Source organism: Brachionichthys hirsutus, chromosome 5 (assembly GCF_040956055.1).
Source record: "Brachionichthys hirsutus isolate HB-005 chromosome 5, CSIRO-AGI_Bhir_v1, whole genome shotgun sequence".
NCBI classification, from domain to species: Eukaryota; Metazoa; Chordata; class Actinopteri; order Lophiiformes; family Brachionichthyidae; genus Brachionichthys; species Brachionichthys hirsutus.
In genome coordinates, this window is record NC_090901.1 from 14,229,113 (window position 1) to 14,242,124 (window position 13,012).

General features: G+C 45.7%; 1 protein-coding gene across 1 annotated transcript; it reads left to right on the plus strand.

Moving 5' to 3' along the window:
* Nucleotides 1-3,778: 3,778 nt before the first annotated feature.
* st3gal2 (ST3 beta-galactoside alpha-2,3-sialyltransferase 2) lies at nucleotides 3,779-11,423 on the plus strand. Its single transcript, XM_068739743.1, has 7 exons — nucleotides 3,779-4,120; nucleotides 4,921-4,980; nucleotides 5,755-5,888; nucleotides 7,009-7,188; nucleotides 7,294-7,339; nucleotides 11,039-11,158; nucleotides 11,250-11,423. Exons 1-7 carry the CDS (start codon nucleotides 3,779-3,781, stop codon nucleotides 11,421-11,423), a joined length of 1,056 nt encoding a protein of 351 aa, XP_068595844.1.
* The last annotated feature ends 1,589 nt before the right edge of the window (nucleotides 11,424-13,012 follow it).

The window sequence follows — 13,012 nt, forward strand, 5'->3', positions numbered from 1 at the left end:
CCCCCTTGTCCCCCCCTTTGTCCCCCCCTTTGTTGCCCCCCCATCTCTCTGTCTCTTTCCCGTCCATTGGCCTTCCTGCAGGTGCTGCTGAGAGACACCTGCAGACGGCTGTGATGGAAGGACAGAGTAGATCCGCAAAAGAGGCGACGACTGTCGGCTTCTCTTTGCTTCTCCCGCTGCATGCTGGGAGTTGGAGTGTGTGAGCGTGTAGAGGCGTTTGGGTTGTCTGCGTTCAACCTTGAAAGCATGCCCTTTCTCAGAATGTGAATTCAATATTTGTGGATTCAAGTTTGTCTCTGTGAAGTTTGCAAACAGTTTGAGCCTGTCCAGTCTCTGTGGAGACAACTGTTCACGTCCCTGATCGATGTCCTCCGTGTTGACATCAGAAAGCCGTCTCTCAGGCTCCTACGCTGTATGCTATAGTTCAGGTAGGACAGGGGTGTCAAACTCATTTTATCCAAGGGCCACATTAGCATTATGTTTGCCCACCAAAGGCCAAATGTAAACCGTAACACAGTAAAAATGTAACTAAATATAATGTCAAATAATGTAAAATAAATGTAACTACTCCTTAACATGCTGTTAAATAACTATTATTTCTTTTATTTAACTCTAATTACAATAATATATTCAGTTTTTATATCACTTTTTTAAAAGGTTGTAACTTAATAATTGTTAGAGATAAAGCCATACTGTAAATGAGAAAAATCATAAGTCTGAACCAAAGTTTGTGATGTGAATAAATTAACACATCTAATAATGTGGAAAAGTTCCATTCAAATGCAATCATCACGCAGGAACAAAGATAATCGGTACAAAATCAAAGCAAATCCAAAAAGCCACCACCTTGTCTTGTCATGGACATGCGCAAACCAAAAAAACAACAGAAGTGGGCAAGATAAAGAACATTCCCCGAGTCAATGCCGCGGAAAAGACGGCACTTTCAGGATCAGCACTGGACAGCTCCATATGTAGCCGACTACATATGGAGCTGTCCAGTGCTGAAGTTCACATTCGGGATCAGCACTGGACAGCTCCATAGGTAGTCGGCTACATATGGAGCTGTCCAGTGCTGAAGCTCACATTCAGGATCAGCACTGGACAGCTCCAGCCGACTATATATGGAGCTGTCCTGTGCTGATCCTGAGCGCTATATGTAGCAATTGAGCAATTGTCAACCCGTGGGGCGACTCTTTGGAGCATACACGAAATTTATTTTGCCAGTTTTCACTCTGTTCTTCTTCGTCGACTCATGCGCGAGCCACAGGTAGAACGTGGACGTGCGTAGCGCAGACACGGGGAGGGTGCACGCACACCTTGTGAGCGCGCCCCTCCCCCTCCCCGATTTGACGTCACAACGGGGAAGACATGTTTCAATACTTGATTACAGAACTAAGAAAACTACGCAGGCTTGACTGGATGGTTTTATTTAGCAGTGTTTTTAGTCGGTAATGACCCAAAAGCAACAAAATAGTCGTGTCGAAACATAATATGTCCTCTTTAAGCTGAGACCGGAGCTGGTGTTCGTCACCTCATCAGCACAACAGGGCAACACTTCAACTTGGCTAGCGTGATACCCGGGGGACAGATTCACAGGACGCTAAGTGGGTTAGCCTTCTGTCCTCATCCCGCCTGTGTCTGTAGCTTCTGTCTTAAGATTCTTAAGCGTCCTGTTGTAGAACACCTGCTGTGGAAACGGGGTCAGAGTACGAAACACACGGGAGAGTTTTGTGATGTTACTTCAGCTTGACGGTGGGTTTGATAAAATAAAGTTACCACAGACCTGGTGTCACGTGTTTTAGATAAAGTCATTCCAGACATGGCTCTGATGAAAATGTCATCTACGAGGAAAAGAAGAGAACATCTAATTAATCAAAGGGAAATATTTATCCATAGTGATTGTAAGTGCAAATGTGTTGTTTAAAGGTAAATGAGCCTGCTGCTATAACTGAAGAAGAGCAAAGAAAGAATAAACTGGACCTGCTTAACTCTTTCAGTGCCGGCCATTTTCAGCCTTTCTGTCTGTGTAAGCACACACCGTGCATACACAGACAGAAAGAACGATTAACATCTCTTCTTTCACCAGAAAAAAATAGTGTGTTCCTACCATTCTGCGTTCCGGAGTTATTGGCCATAATAACTTTGGATTGAATTTGAAAATCCGTAATTTGCAATGCATTTCTATCTCATCGATGACCCTTCAGCACCCAGATTGTTCAAAATGGCCAGGAAGGGGTTAAAATCCGGAAATCCCTGTCAAAAGTGGTTTCGTGTGACTCAGGGGTCGCCTGAAAGATGTTAATAAGTACAAATAGAGACATTTACAAATGGACAAATGACAGGTGGACATTTTTGTCCACTTGAAAGGTCATGATAAACCACCATAATCCTAATAATAGTTAATTGATAACTAATACTAATTATTATTATATTAGGTATTCCAGTCAGATTTCTCTGAAGACAGCAGATAATTGTCCATATTAGAGATCAGTTCATCGGTTAGAGGTGAAGGTCTGACTGTGGGAGGGGAGGGGAGGAGGCTCCAAACTGGTTAAAGGTTAGCGGTGATGATATTTAATCTGCGGTTAACCGCTGGTTCTTTCTGTGTCCACAGGTTCTTCACTGGAACGGGGAGTCTCCGGCGGCACATGCACAACACCCACACACACGTTTCACCATGCACTGGTTTGGGCCTTAGGGGTCAGGGGTTAATGTGTTAAGGTGAGGCAAGGAGGTGACCCTCAGGCAGGAAGTGGACATTGCTGGTGTCTTAATCTCTAAGTGATGAATTAGAGCCACGCTTCATGACACGTACGATGACCTTTTTTTTGTCAACGTGGCCTAAATGCAGAACTGACACTAGAACTGACGACCACCGTCCATCGCTAGAATGAGCGATGCTCCGCTGGGATTGGATCCCGAGGTCCCCTGCTACTCTCATCGGTTCATATCCATCCCAAAGAAACGATAGTCCTATCTCCCGGACTGTTTTAACTCACTGTCTGTGTGGGCACGCATGCTACGTTTCTTCACGATAACACGAGTCCATGGACTGAAAGACGTAGAGGAGTGACCTTGAGAAAGAGATGAGGCCAAAACAGGATGGCAACCAGACGAGGGACTCGTGAGCTGCTAAAAGAGAAGAGACACGGATTTACTGGATGGCTAGACATGTGACGGACCAACACTCAGGGCGGGCCTCCTCCTTTCCACTGTTCCTCCTCCCTGTCCTCCTGCGATCTTCCCCCCATCTCTCCGCTGCTCTCAACTGGGCTGCATCTGTTCAGTTCAACAAGAAGGTCTGGAAAAAAAAAGTGATTGAGAAGACGAGAAGGACATGCTGCATCCATGGATTTCATGAAAGATGGCCTCTGCAGATGATCCAAAGGCAGATGGGTGGAAGTAAAGACAGGATAGGCAAAAGAAAAGAGACTTAGAAAGTAAGGGAGGGGGTTAACAGCAGTCAGGTGTGTGTGTGGGTGCGTGATACAGTGCATGGTAGTCAGAGGGTCTTCCAGTCACACGAAGCGGAGGTGGAGGTTGTAGTGGGCTGGTGACAGTGGCAGGCCTAGGGGTGGCGTCATGGCCTTGGGGGGGCCGCATCCCGTCCTCCACCCATCGTGGAGACAGGCGGTGGGGATGGGGGATCTTGGGCAGGAGTCCCTTCAGGGGGCCCCCCAGACTCTCAGAACTCAGGCCCTGGCTGAACGGGACAGCAGCTGGGGTGGCAGGGGGTGGAGCTAGTTGTGGGGGAGATGTAGGAGACAAAGGAGGTGGGATGAGATGTTCCCGCAAAGTCTGGATTGTCTTTGGGTCCCTGGCTCTCGTCTTTTTCACCTCACTGTTCTTCTCTGTGTCACTCCGCGGGGGCGTCGGCTTCAACTACCTAGAGCCCCTCCGGTGGGAGGAGTCAAGGCGTGTGAAGCTGGTGCCCAACTATGTTGGAGCACACCGGTTGGCACCCCCCGATGCCCTACAGCAGAAGACGTGCGCCTGCCGACGCTGTGTTGGTGACCCCGGCGTTTCTGATTGGTTCGATGAGAGCTATGAGCCAGACATGTCCCCAGTCTGGACCAGAGACAACGTCCAGCTGCCCCCCGACGTCTACTATTGGTGGGTGGTAAGTACCAGCATGATGCTATGCTACAGTGAAGAGTGATCAACTCTAAATGTGTCCAGGGAGGCTTAGCGTGTAGCGCTGGTGCTCCATAGCTAGCATGTGTCCAGAGCGGCAGGAGGGTTCCAAATGAGAACCTGGGACTTTTCTGTGTGGACGTTGCATGTTCTCCCATGTCTCTGTGGGTTCTCGTCAGACTTCCTCCCACCACCAACAGCATGCAGCCGAGATCAACTGGTGATTCCGAATTGCCTGAGGGCTGAATGATTATCTGACCAGTTTGAAACCCACCTCTAAGTGTGTCCAATCAGACTCCAGTAGGTCTCCATCCATCAATCTGCTTATCCACCTTGTGAGTTACGGGTTTCACTGGAGCCTATCTCAGCTGGCTATGGGCAAGAGGCGGGTGGACACCCTGGATGAGACACCAGGTCATCGCAGTGGCCACAGGAAGGAACAACTACACTCACACACACTCGCGCCGATGGACACGTTGGTGTGACCGCTTCACCTAAGATGCATGTTTTTGTCGGCGGAAGGAAGCAGGAGAACCCGGAGAGAACCCACGCAGACATGAGGAGAACATACAAACTCCACACAGCAAGGAATCAAACCTGGAACCTTCTTGCTGTGAGGCGGCACCACAACCCACTGCGCCACCGTGCTGCTGGGTTTAAAAGAATCATTGAATATTTTGAGAAATTCTCCTTGTTTCCCAGAATCGCACGTGAAGGCAAGCGTTTATCTGTTGGTGTAAAACAGCGACTAGACTGATTCTAACCATACCTCCTATTTCTCTGTAGATGTTGCAGCCCCAATTTAAACCACACAGTATCCAGCAGGTGCTGCTCAGGTTGTTCCAGGTACGTTATAGTACTAGTTCATCCATTTCTATTATTGTGATACTTTTATGCTTACTAAAAAAAGCAATACATTATTCTTTTGTGCATTATTAGCTCATTGTAAAGTCAGGAACACGACCTAACTGCGCTGATAGGGGGTTGTAGCTGGACCATATACACGTAGACCTGATCACTACCAGACTTATTAAGGCAGTCAGGGTTTAAATACCATGTTCAGAAGCAGCACGTTGTGCAATAGGTCTCACCAGTAGGACACTGGCTCGAGAGACTCTAAAGACACTCAGAGGAATTGAAGAAGGAAGTGATTAAATACATCATTCTGGGAAGGGTTACAACTGGGTCATGCAGTATGGCAATAATCCCAACATCAGAGTAAGTCCACCTCTGAACCGCTGCAATGAGTAAAAGATCTGGAGAGGTCTGTCCAAATCTGGATCTAATCCCCGCTGAGATGCTGTTTTGGGTCCAAATAGACCCGTTAATATTATCAGACCCTCCAAGTTGGATGTACTGAAGCAGTTCTGTAATGCAGAGTGGCTAAATATTCACCACAGAATGGGCTCTTCAGCTATAACGAAGTATAAAGTTTCTGCTGAAGCTGGAACAATTAGGCAATGCTGTACGATTAAGTGCATGATGACATTTGTAAAGCTAACATTGAAATCTGTATTTTACTGGCGTTGTTTTATGCTACTTTGAGGATCTGAGTGAAGGACCCTCTGAATGAAAGTCAGGAAGTCCAGCACTGCTCAGTTTCATTGCTGTCTGTTGCAGGTGATTCCTGGGAGGTCGCCGTACGATTCGTGGGATCCAGAGCGGTGCCTGCGCTGCGCGGTGGTGGGTAACTCAGGAAACCTCCGCGGGGCCGGTTATGGGGCGACCATTGATGGACACAATTACATCATGAGGTGATCACTCTAACATGCTGGACATCCTTCCCATCTCTGTCTCTCTGTGTGTCCAGCCCGTGCAGATCCTTCTCTCGCTCTTTACTGTCTAACCTGGGAGATAGTAAAGTCACATCGCAGCTCTGCGGGGCCACTGAGAGACTCGAGTCGGGCTCTGGTGGAAAATAAGAGACAGGTCAAACCATTTTCTTCTAAGATGGGGGTAAATGGGCAAAAACGCAAAACAATTATATTTACAAAAATATACGTAACAATTAAAAAATTGTTACGTATATTTTGAGTTAAAAATTAAGTTGAACTCAAACACAGCTACATATGGAACTGTCCAGTGCTGATCCTGAAGGTGAATTTCAGCACTGGACAGCTCCATAAAAAGGCCAGGGACAACATACCCGGTTGTCTCCCCCCCGTCGAAGGGCTTGCCCTCAGCCCCCAGCTATTGCAGGGAAAAATAATATCGTGACCATCACAATGATTTAATAACATTACCTCAAGAAATGCTTACAAATTAAAAGCATGGACAGGTTGTCTTAAAATGTGAAGACAAAGAAGTGATGAAGCAGCTGAGAGGTAATATTCCAGTCAAGTGAAGTTTTGTACCGGAATGAGCTACGCAAAACAGGAAAGTGAACTAAGGAAAGTCTTAAAGCAAGATCATGAAGGTTTTACCGTTTAAAATCCACTTTTAGATTACAATAACTGGAATAGTGTCTGAAGTTCAGGTCCTGCCTGTCCTAAGGTGGGGGTATTTGTGTAAATTGCTATGTCACCAACATATAAATGTGTTTTTGCTTGATATCTTTACCCAAAACAGAAAAAGGCAACAAAATGCCCGGGTCTTTATATTGGCAGCGCCTAATCTCTGGAATCAGTTTCGCCTTCCTGTTAGACCTGCTGAAGACTTCTACTCACTGACCTTCAATTTGAATTGAGCTTCACAGCTTGACTCTACTCTTGACTCTTTAATTGTTTTATGTCCTCTGTTAGTTTTACCATCCATTGCATTATGGGTTGCTGTTTGTCTGACATCTGTTCTTTGTTATTATCAGCCTAAGATATTGGTTCTTTTAAATGTCCCAATGTGGCCTGCTGACTCACGCTACTCCTCTGTGACCTCAAGGATAAACCTGGCCCCCACAGTGGGCTACGAAGGAGATGCTGGCAGCCACACCACCCATCACTTCATGTACCCGGAGAGCGCCAAGAACCTGGCAGCCAACGTCAGCTTTGTCCTGGTTCCCTTCAAAACGCTGGATCTGGTCTGGATCACCAGTGCTCTGTCCACCGGCCAGATTAGATTGTAAGGCACACACACACACACACACACACAGGGGCTGGGACTCCTGTCAATCATCCAGGATTGACCAATCACAAAAGGTGTACATTGACTGTCTCTCTGTTACAGTACATACGCTCCAGTGAAGCAGTTCCTCCGTGTAGATAAAGACAAGGTGTGTATTTACAACACACACACACACACACTGACCCTGTTGTGCTGTAATTACATCACCCCCTCCCCACTGTTGATGAAGGATTACAGCAGATTATAAACCTTTGTTTCAAATCATCTCTACCTAATCCCTGCTACGTGAACACCGAAGAGCTTTGCCTGTTCTGAGTCTTTGGAGCTCAGAAATGGTGGATTTATAAGCCTGACTGTGGTGAGCAGCCTGAAGACCAGTTTGTAGGGAATAAGGGCGCATGCCAAATGTGGAATTACTATTCATTGGGATGTCATTGCTTTTAAACATGTTGCTACTCGCCATCTCACGGGCCTGTGAATAGAAACGTGACTGGGGTTTAACCTCAACACTTTAATCACTCTACGGGGTACCTCATTCAGTCTCCAACACAACACAGAACGACAACCAACCGACCAACCGACCTCACATTAACACCTGCTTGAGTTTCAACACAACACAGAACGACAACCAACCAACCAACCGACCTCACATTAACACCTGCTTGAGTTTCAACACAACACAGAACGACAACCAACCGACCTCACATTAACACCTGCTTGAGTTTCAACACAACACAGAACGACAACCAACCAACCAACCGACCTCACATTAACACCTGCTTGAGTTTCAACACAACACAGAAAGACAACCAACCAACCAACCGACCTCACATTAACACCTGCTTGAGTTTCAACACAACAAAAAAAGACAACCAACCAACCAACCGACCTCACATTAACACCTGCCTGAGTTTCAACACAACACAGAACGACAACCAACCGACCAACCGACCTCACATTAACACCTGCTTGAGTTTCAACACAACACAGAACGACAACCAACCAACCAACCGACCTCACATTAACACCTGCTTGAGTTTCAACACAACACAGAAAGACAACCAACCAACCAACCGACCTCACATTAACACCTGCTTGAGTTTCAACACAACAAAAAAAGACAACCAACCAACCAACCGACCTCACATTAACACCTGCCTGAGTTTCAACACAACACAGAACGACAACCAACCAACCAACCGACCTCACATTAACACCTGCTTGAGTTTCAACACAACACAAAAAGACAACCAACCAACCAACCGACCTCACATTAACACCTGCTTGAGTTTCAACACAACACAAAAAGACAACCAACCAACCAACCGACCTCACATTAACACCTGCTTGAGTTTCAACACAACACAAAAAGACAACCAACCAACCAACCAACCTCACATTAACACCTGCTAGAGTTTCAACACAACACAGAAAGACAACCAACCAACCGACCTCACATTAACACCTGCTTGAGTTTCAACACAACAAAAAAAGACAACCAACCAACCAACCGACCTCACATTAACACCTGCTTGAGTTTCAACACAACAAAAAAAGACAACCAACCAACCAACCGACCTCACATTAACACCTGCCTGAGTTTCAACACAACACAGAACGACAACCAACCAACCAACCAACCTCACATTAACACCTGCTTGAGTTTCAACACAACACAAAAAGACAACCAACCAACCAACCGACCTCACATTAACACCTGCTTGAGTTTCAACACAACACAAAAAGACAACCAACCAACCAACCAACCTCACATTAACACCTGCTAGAGTTTCAACACAACACAGAAAGACAACCAACCAACCGACCTCACATTAACACCTGCTTGAGTTTCAACACAACAAAAAAAGACAACCAACCAACCAACCGACCTCACATTAACACCTGCTTGAGTTTCAACACAACAAAAAAAGACAACCAACCAACCAACCGACCTCACATTAACACCTGCTAGAGTTACCGATTCACCTCCACTTCAAGCCAACAAAGGCACGAGAAGAAGATGGAGACTTCATACGGAACAGAGGGAAGAGTTAGAGAATAATATTACACATTCAAAGTATTTCTATGTGTAACACAATCTGCCTTTTCCATCTGCTCACAATCCTTCTTGTTGTCAAATACATTTTTCACATTATACAGAGTTCATACACTAGACTGGCATTTAGTAGTACATACAGTATATCTGAATATATGTGTACATATAAAATAGTCAAAACTACGACGACTATACTTTCTTCTTGTCCCGTGAGGAATAGCTACAACAAATCAGCATTCTCCACTTCACCCTGTCCTTTGCATCGTCCTCCCCAACACCAGCCACTCTCATGTCCTCCCTCACCACGTCCATGTCTCTACTCCTGGGTCGTCCTCTAGCTCTGTTCCCTGGCAGCTCCATCCTCAGCATCCTTCTCCTGATATAGTCCCTGTCTCTCCTCTGGACATGTCCAAACCATCAAAGTCTGGTCTCTCTGACCTTGTCTCCAAATCGTCTAACCTTCGCTGTCCCTCTTATTGTCTCATTTCCAATCCTGTCCAACCTGGACACTCCCAAGGAGAACCTCAGCATCTTCTCATTTACACACATGTACTCTGTTTTACTCCTGCTCACCTTCATTCCTCTCTTTTCTAGCCTCAACGCAAACATTGTGTCCGTGGTACTCTTCCTCGGCATAAAGCCATACTGCTACTCACAAACACTTACTTCTGTCTTTAGTCTAGCCTCCTAGACTAGCCTCCACCTTTTCCCAATAACTTCATCATGACTCATCAGCTTTATCCCCCTATAGTTTCTACAACTCTGTATGTTTCCCTTCTTCTTGAAAATGGGTACCAGCACACTTCTCCTCCATTCCTCTGGCATCTTCTTCTCCTCTAGGATTGTATTAAACAACCCCGTTAAAAACTTTACAGCTACCTCTCCTAGACACTTCCACACCTCCACAGGTATGTAATCCGGTCCAACTGCCTTCCCATTCTTCATGCTCTTTATCGCCTTTCTAACTTCCCTCATGCTAATCTTTGTCACTTCCTGGTCCACAACAGGTTCCTCTACTCCACTTTGTTCTCTCTCATTTTCCTCATTCATTAATTCCTTAAAATGCTTCCTCCATCTTCCTACACACTGGCCTCTGTCAACACCTTCCCATCTCTGTCTCACTTCTTCCCTGAAAGCCACACAACACTCATCGTCCTTCAGCCTCCACCACTTTGTCATCAGTCCACCACCATCTGTCCTTCTAGGTTCCTGTCCTGAACACCAAACTTGTCCATCACTTCTTCATCTCCTCTATTTCCTGCACCAACATGCCCATTGAGGTCTGCTCCAATCAGGACTCTCTCACTGCTAGGATGCTCTGAACCACTTCATCAAGTCACTCCAGAACTTCTCCTTCTCCTCTAACTCACCTCCTACCCGTGGAGCGTAAGAACTTTTCCTTCTCCTCTAACTCACCTCCTACCTGTGGGGCGTAAGAACTTCTCCTTCTCCTCTAACTCACCTCCTACCTGTGGAGCGTAAGAACTTCTCCTTCTCCTCTAACTCACCTCCTACCTGTGGAGCGTAAGAACTTCTCCTTCTCCTCTAACTCACACCCTACCTAACGATTTTCATTTCGTAGTTTGGCAAATTATGATGCCATTCCAGATGCAACTCTCTGCATTTATCCGGACTTGAGACCGGCACAAGGGAGATACTTGCAATGCTACGTTAGCTCCTGCTAACTGCACTATCTGTACTACCCAAGAGGCTGCATTATAAAATTATTATAAAATAGTCAAAACATGTAATAAAAATGAAATTATCTCCTTTTCTCTGACCACTGCCCAGGTCCAGATCTTTAACCCGGCTTTCTTTAAATACATCCACGACCACTGGACCAGACATCATGGCCGCTACCCCTCCACTGGGATGCTCGTGCTGTTTTTTGCCCTACATGTATGTGATGAGGTCAGTTAGCGCTTCTTTATTTCTGCTTCACACTAAGTCCTGACATCAAGCTGAAATGACCACATTGAATCCCCCCCCCCCCCCCCCCCAGGTGAATGTCTTTGGTTTTGGGGCGGACAGTCGGGGAAACTGGCACCACTACTGGGAGCAGAATCGTTACTCCGGAGAATTCAGGAAGACCGGCGTCCATGATGCGGACTATGAAGCCGAGATCATCCAACAGCTGGCTAAAGCTGGCAAAATCACCGTGTTCCCTGGGAAGTAGTTCAAAGAGTTCAAAAGAGTTGACGGGAGATCAGAAGAGATGCTGCTGACTCTGTTAAGGAGACTCATTATAGACTTTGGTTCTCACGTACCATTTGAAGGTGAGACGAATGCTAATCCACTAACAGGGAGGCTGACCAATGGCCAAGTCTCATATTGAAAAACTATGATTAGAAGCCAGGATCAGGGAACACCCAGACGTAGTAACGGTCTCTGTGAGGTTTTACCTCCAACGCACCTATTTTAAAGTGCAGCTTCAAACGGTAAAGGGATGGACTTCCACAACCAATCAGCACAAATACAAAATGTGATTGGTCACTTCTGAGGCCGATCTCTGAAGACAACTTGTTTTAGTCCCCTGGGCCTGCCCCCTTCCCACCCTATTCGTACTCACCTGGAGGGGGTGGCACCACTGGACATCTGAGGCTTCAGATCCACAAGATGCACTTCCTGTTCATTATCCCCGTTTGTTTTTTGCTGTTCTGTACTGGCTTCCACATTTGCTGGATCAAGATTAGGTTTCTGTACAAAAACCAGAAACATCAGTGAAAACAAATCAAGATAAATGTTTCAGGTGAGGCCGTAGAGCCGTCTGAACACGATGTTGCTGTACAGGTGTGCCGTATCTCTGGATAATATCATGTACTGTTACTCTTTGCACCGTAGCGACTTATTTCTGTATGGATTTAACGACTGCTGACTCGTATTAATGACTCAGCGGCTGACAGCTCCTGCTGTTATGGATTGTTTTAACTGATAAATCAATTAGTTGAGCCTCTGCAGACCTGATTTACCGTTTTAGATATTTACAGATAATTGAAATAAGCGACATTTAGACTTCTGCTAAATTGTATATGGCATAGCATGTCACTACTATTGTCTAAGCAGTGCCGTTGTCACTTCACCCCTATCAGATGTTGCTTCCATCGGTGGATCCATGTTAGTGTTGGTGTTAAAATCAGATGAGATCACAAAATACGAAACAAAAAGGTTCATAGGTTAAATGACAAATGCAAACAGAACATCGTCCGACAGTGGAATGGCAGATTAACGCAAATACACAAATTGAAATTAGCCTGGTTAAAGGGAAAAACATTATTGACCAAGCTTTCCAATCAATCACAGTTTTCCAGTGAGGTAATAAGTGATTAATCATCTAAGTTCTAATTACAGATAGATGAATCCCCACCACAGGACCGGTAACATCACCCAATTCTGTTTCAGTCATCAGCATCTTCCACAGGTTTGGAGCTGAATAGAAATGTGTCGCTGAGTTCCAACAACTTGATATTCTTAGTATAATTCTAATTTATCCCACCATCGGAACAGATTAAACACACTTTCTATACCTTTGGTATTTGTTTTATTCCCAAAACGACCTGGACCTACTGATAGGGTCTCTTCCGTTCAATTCCCCGGGAACATCCCATGTGAGATGTAAAATAAATGCCCATTTCTCTTTTGTATTTCCAGCATGTGCTGCTGTCGAAATCTACACGATGTCCAATAGTACTGGTGCAGAATTTTGTACTGAGCTCATTTCCACAATGCTTTTTGACTATATCTCCCATCACCAGCCTGAATCAGTTT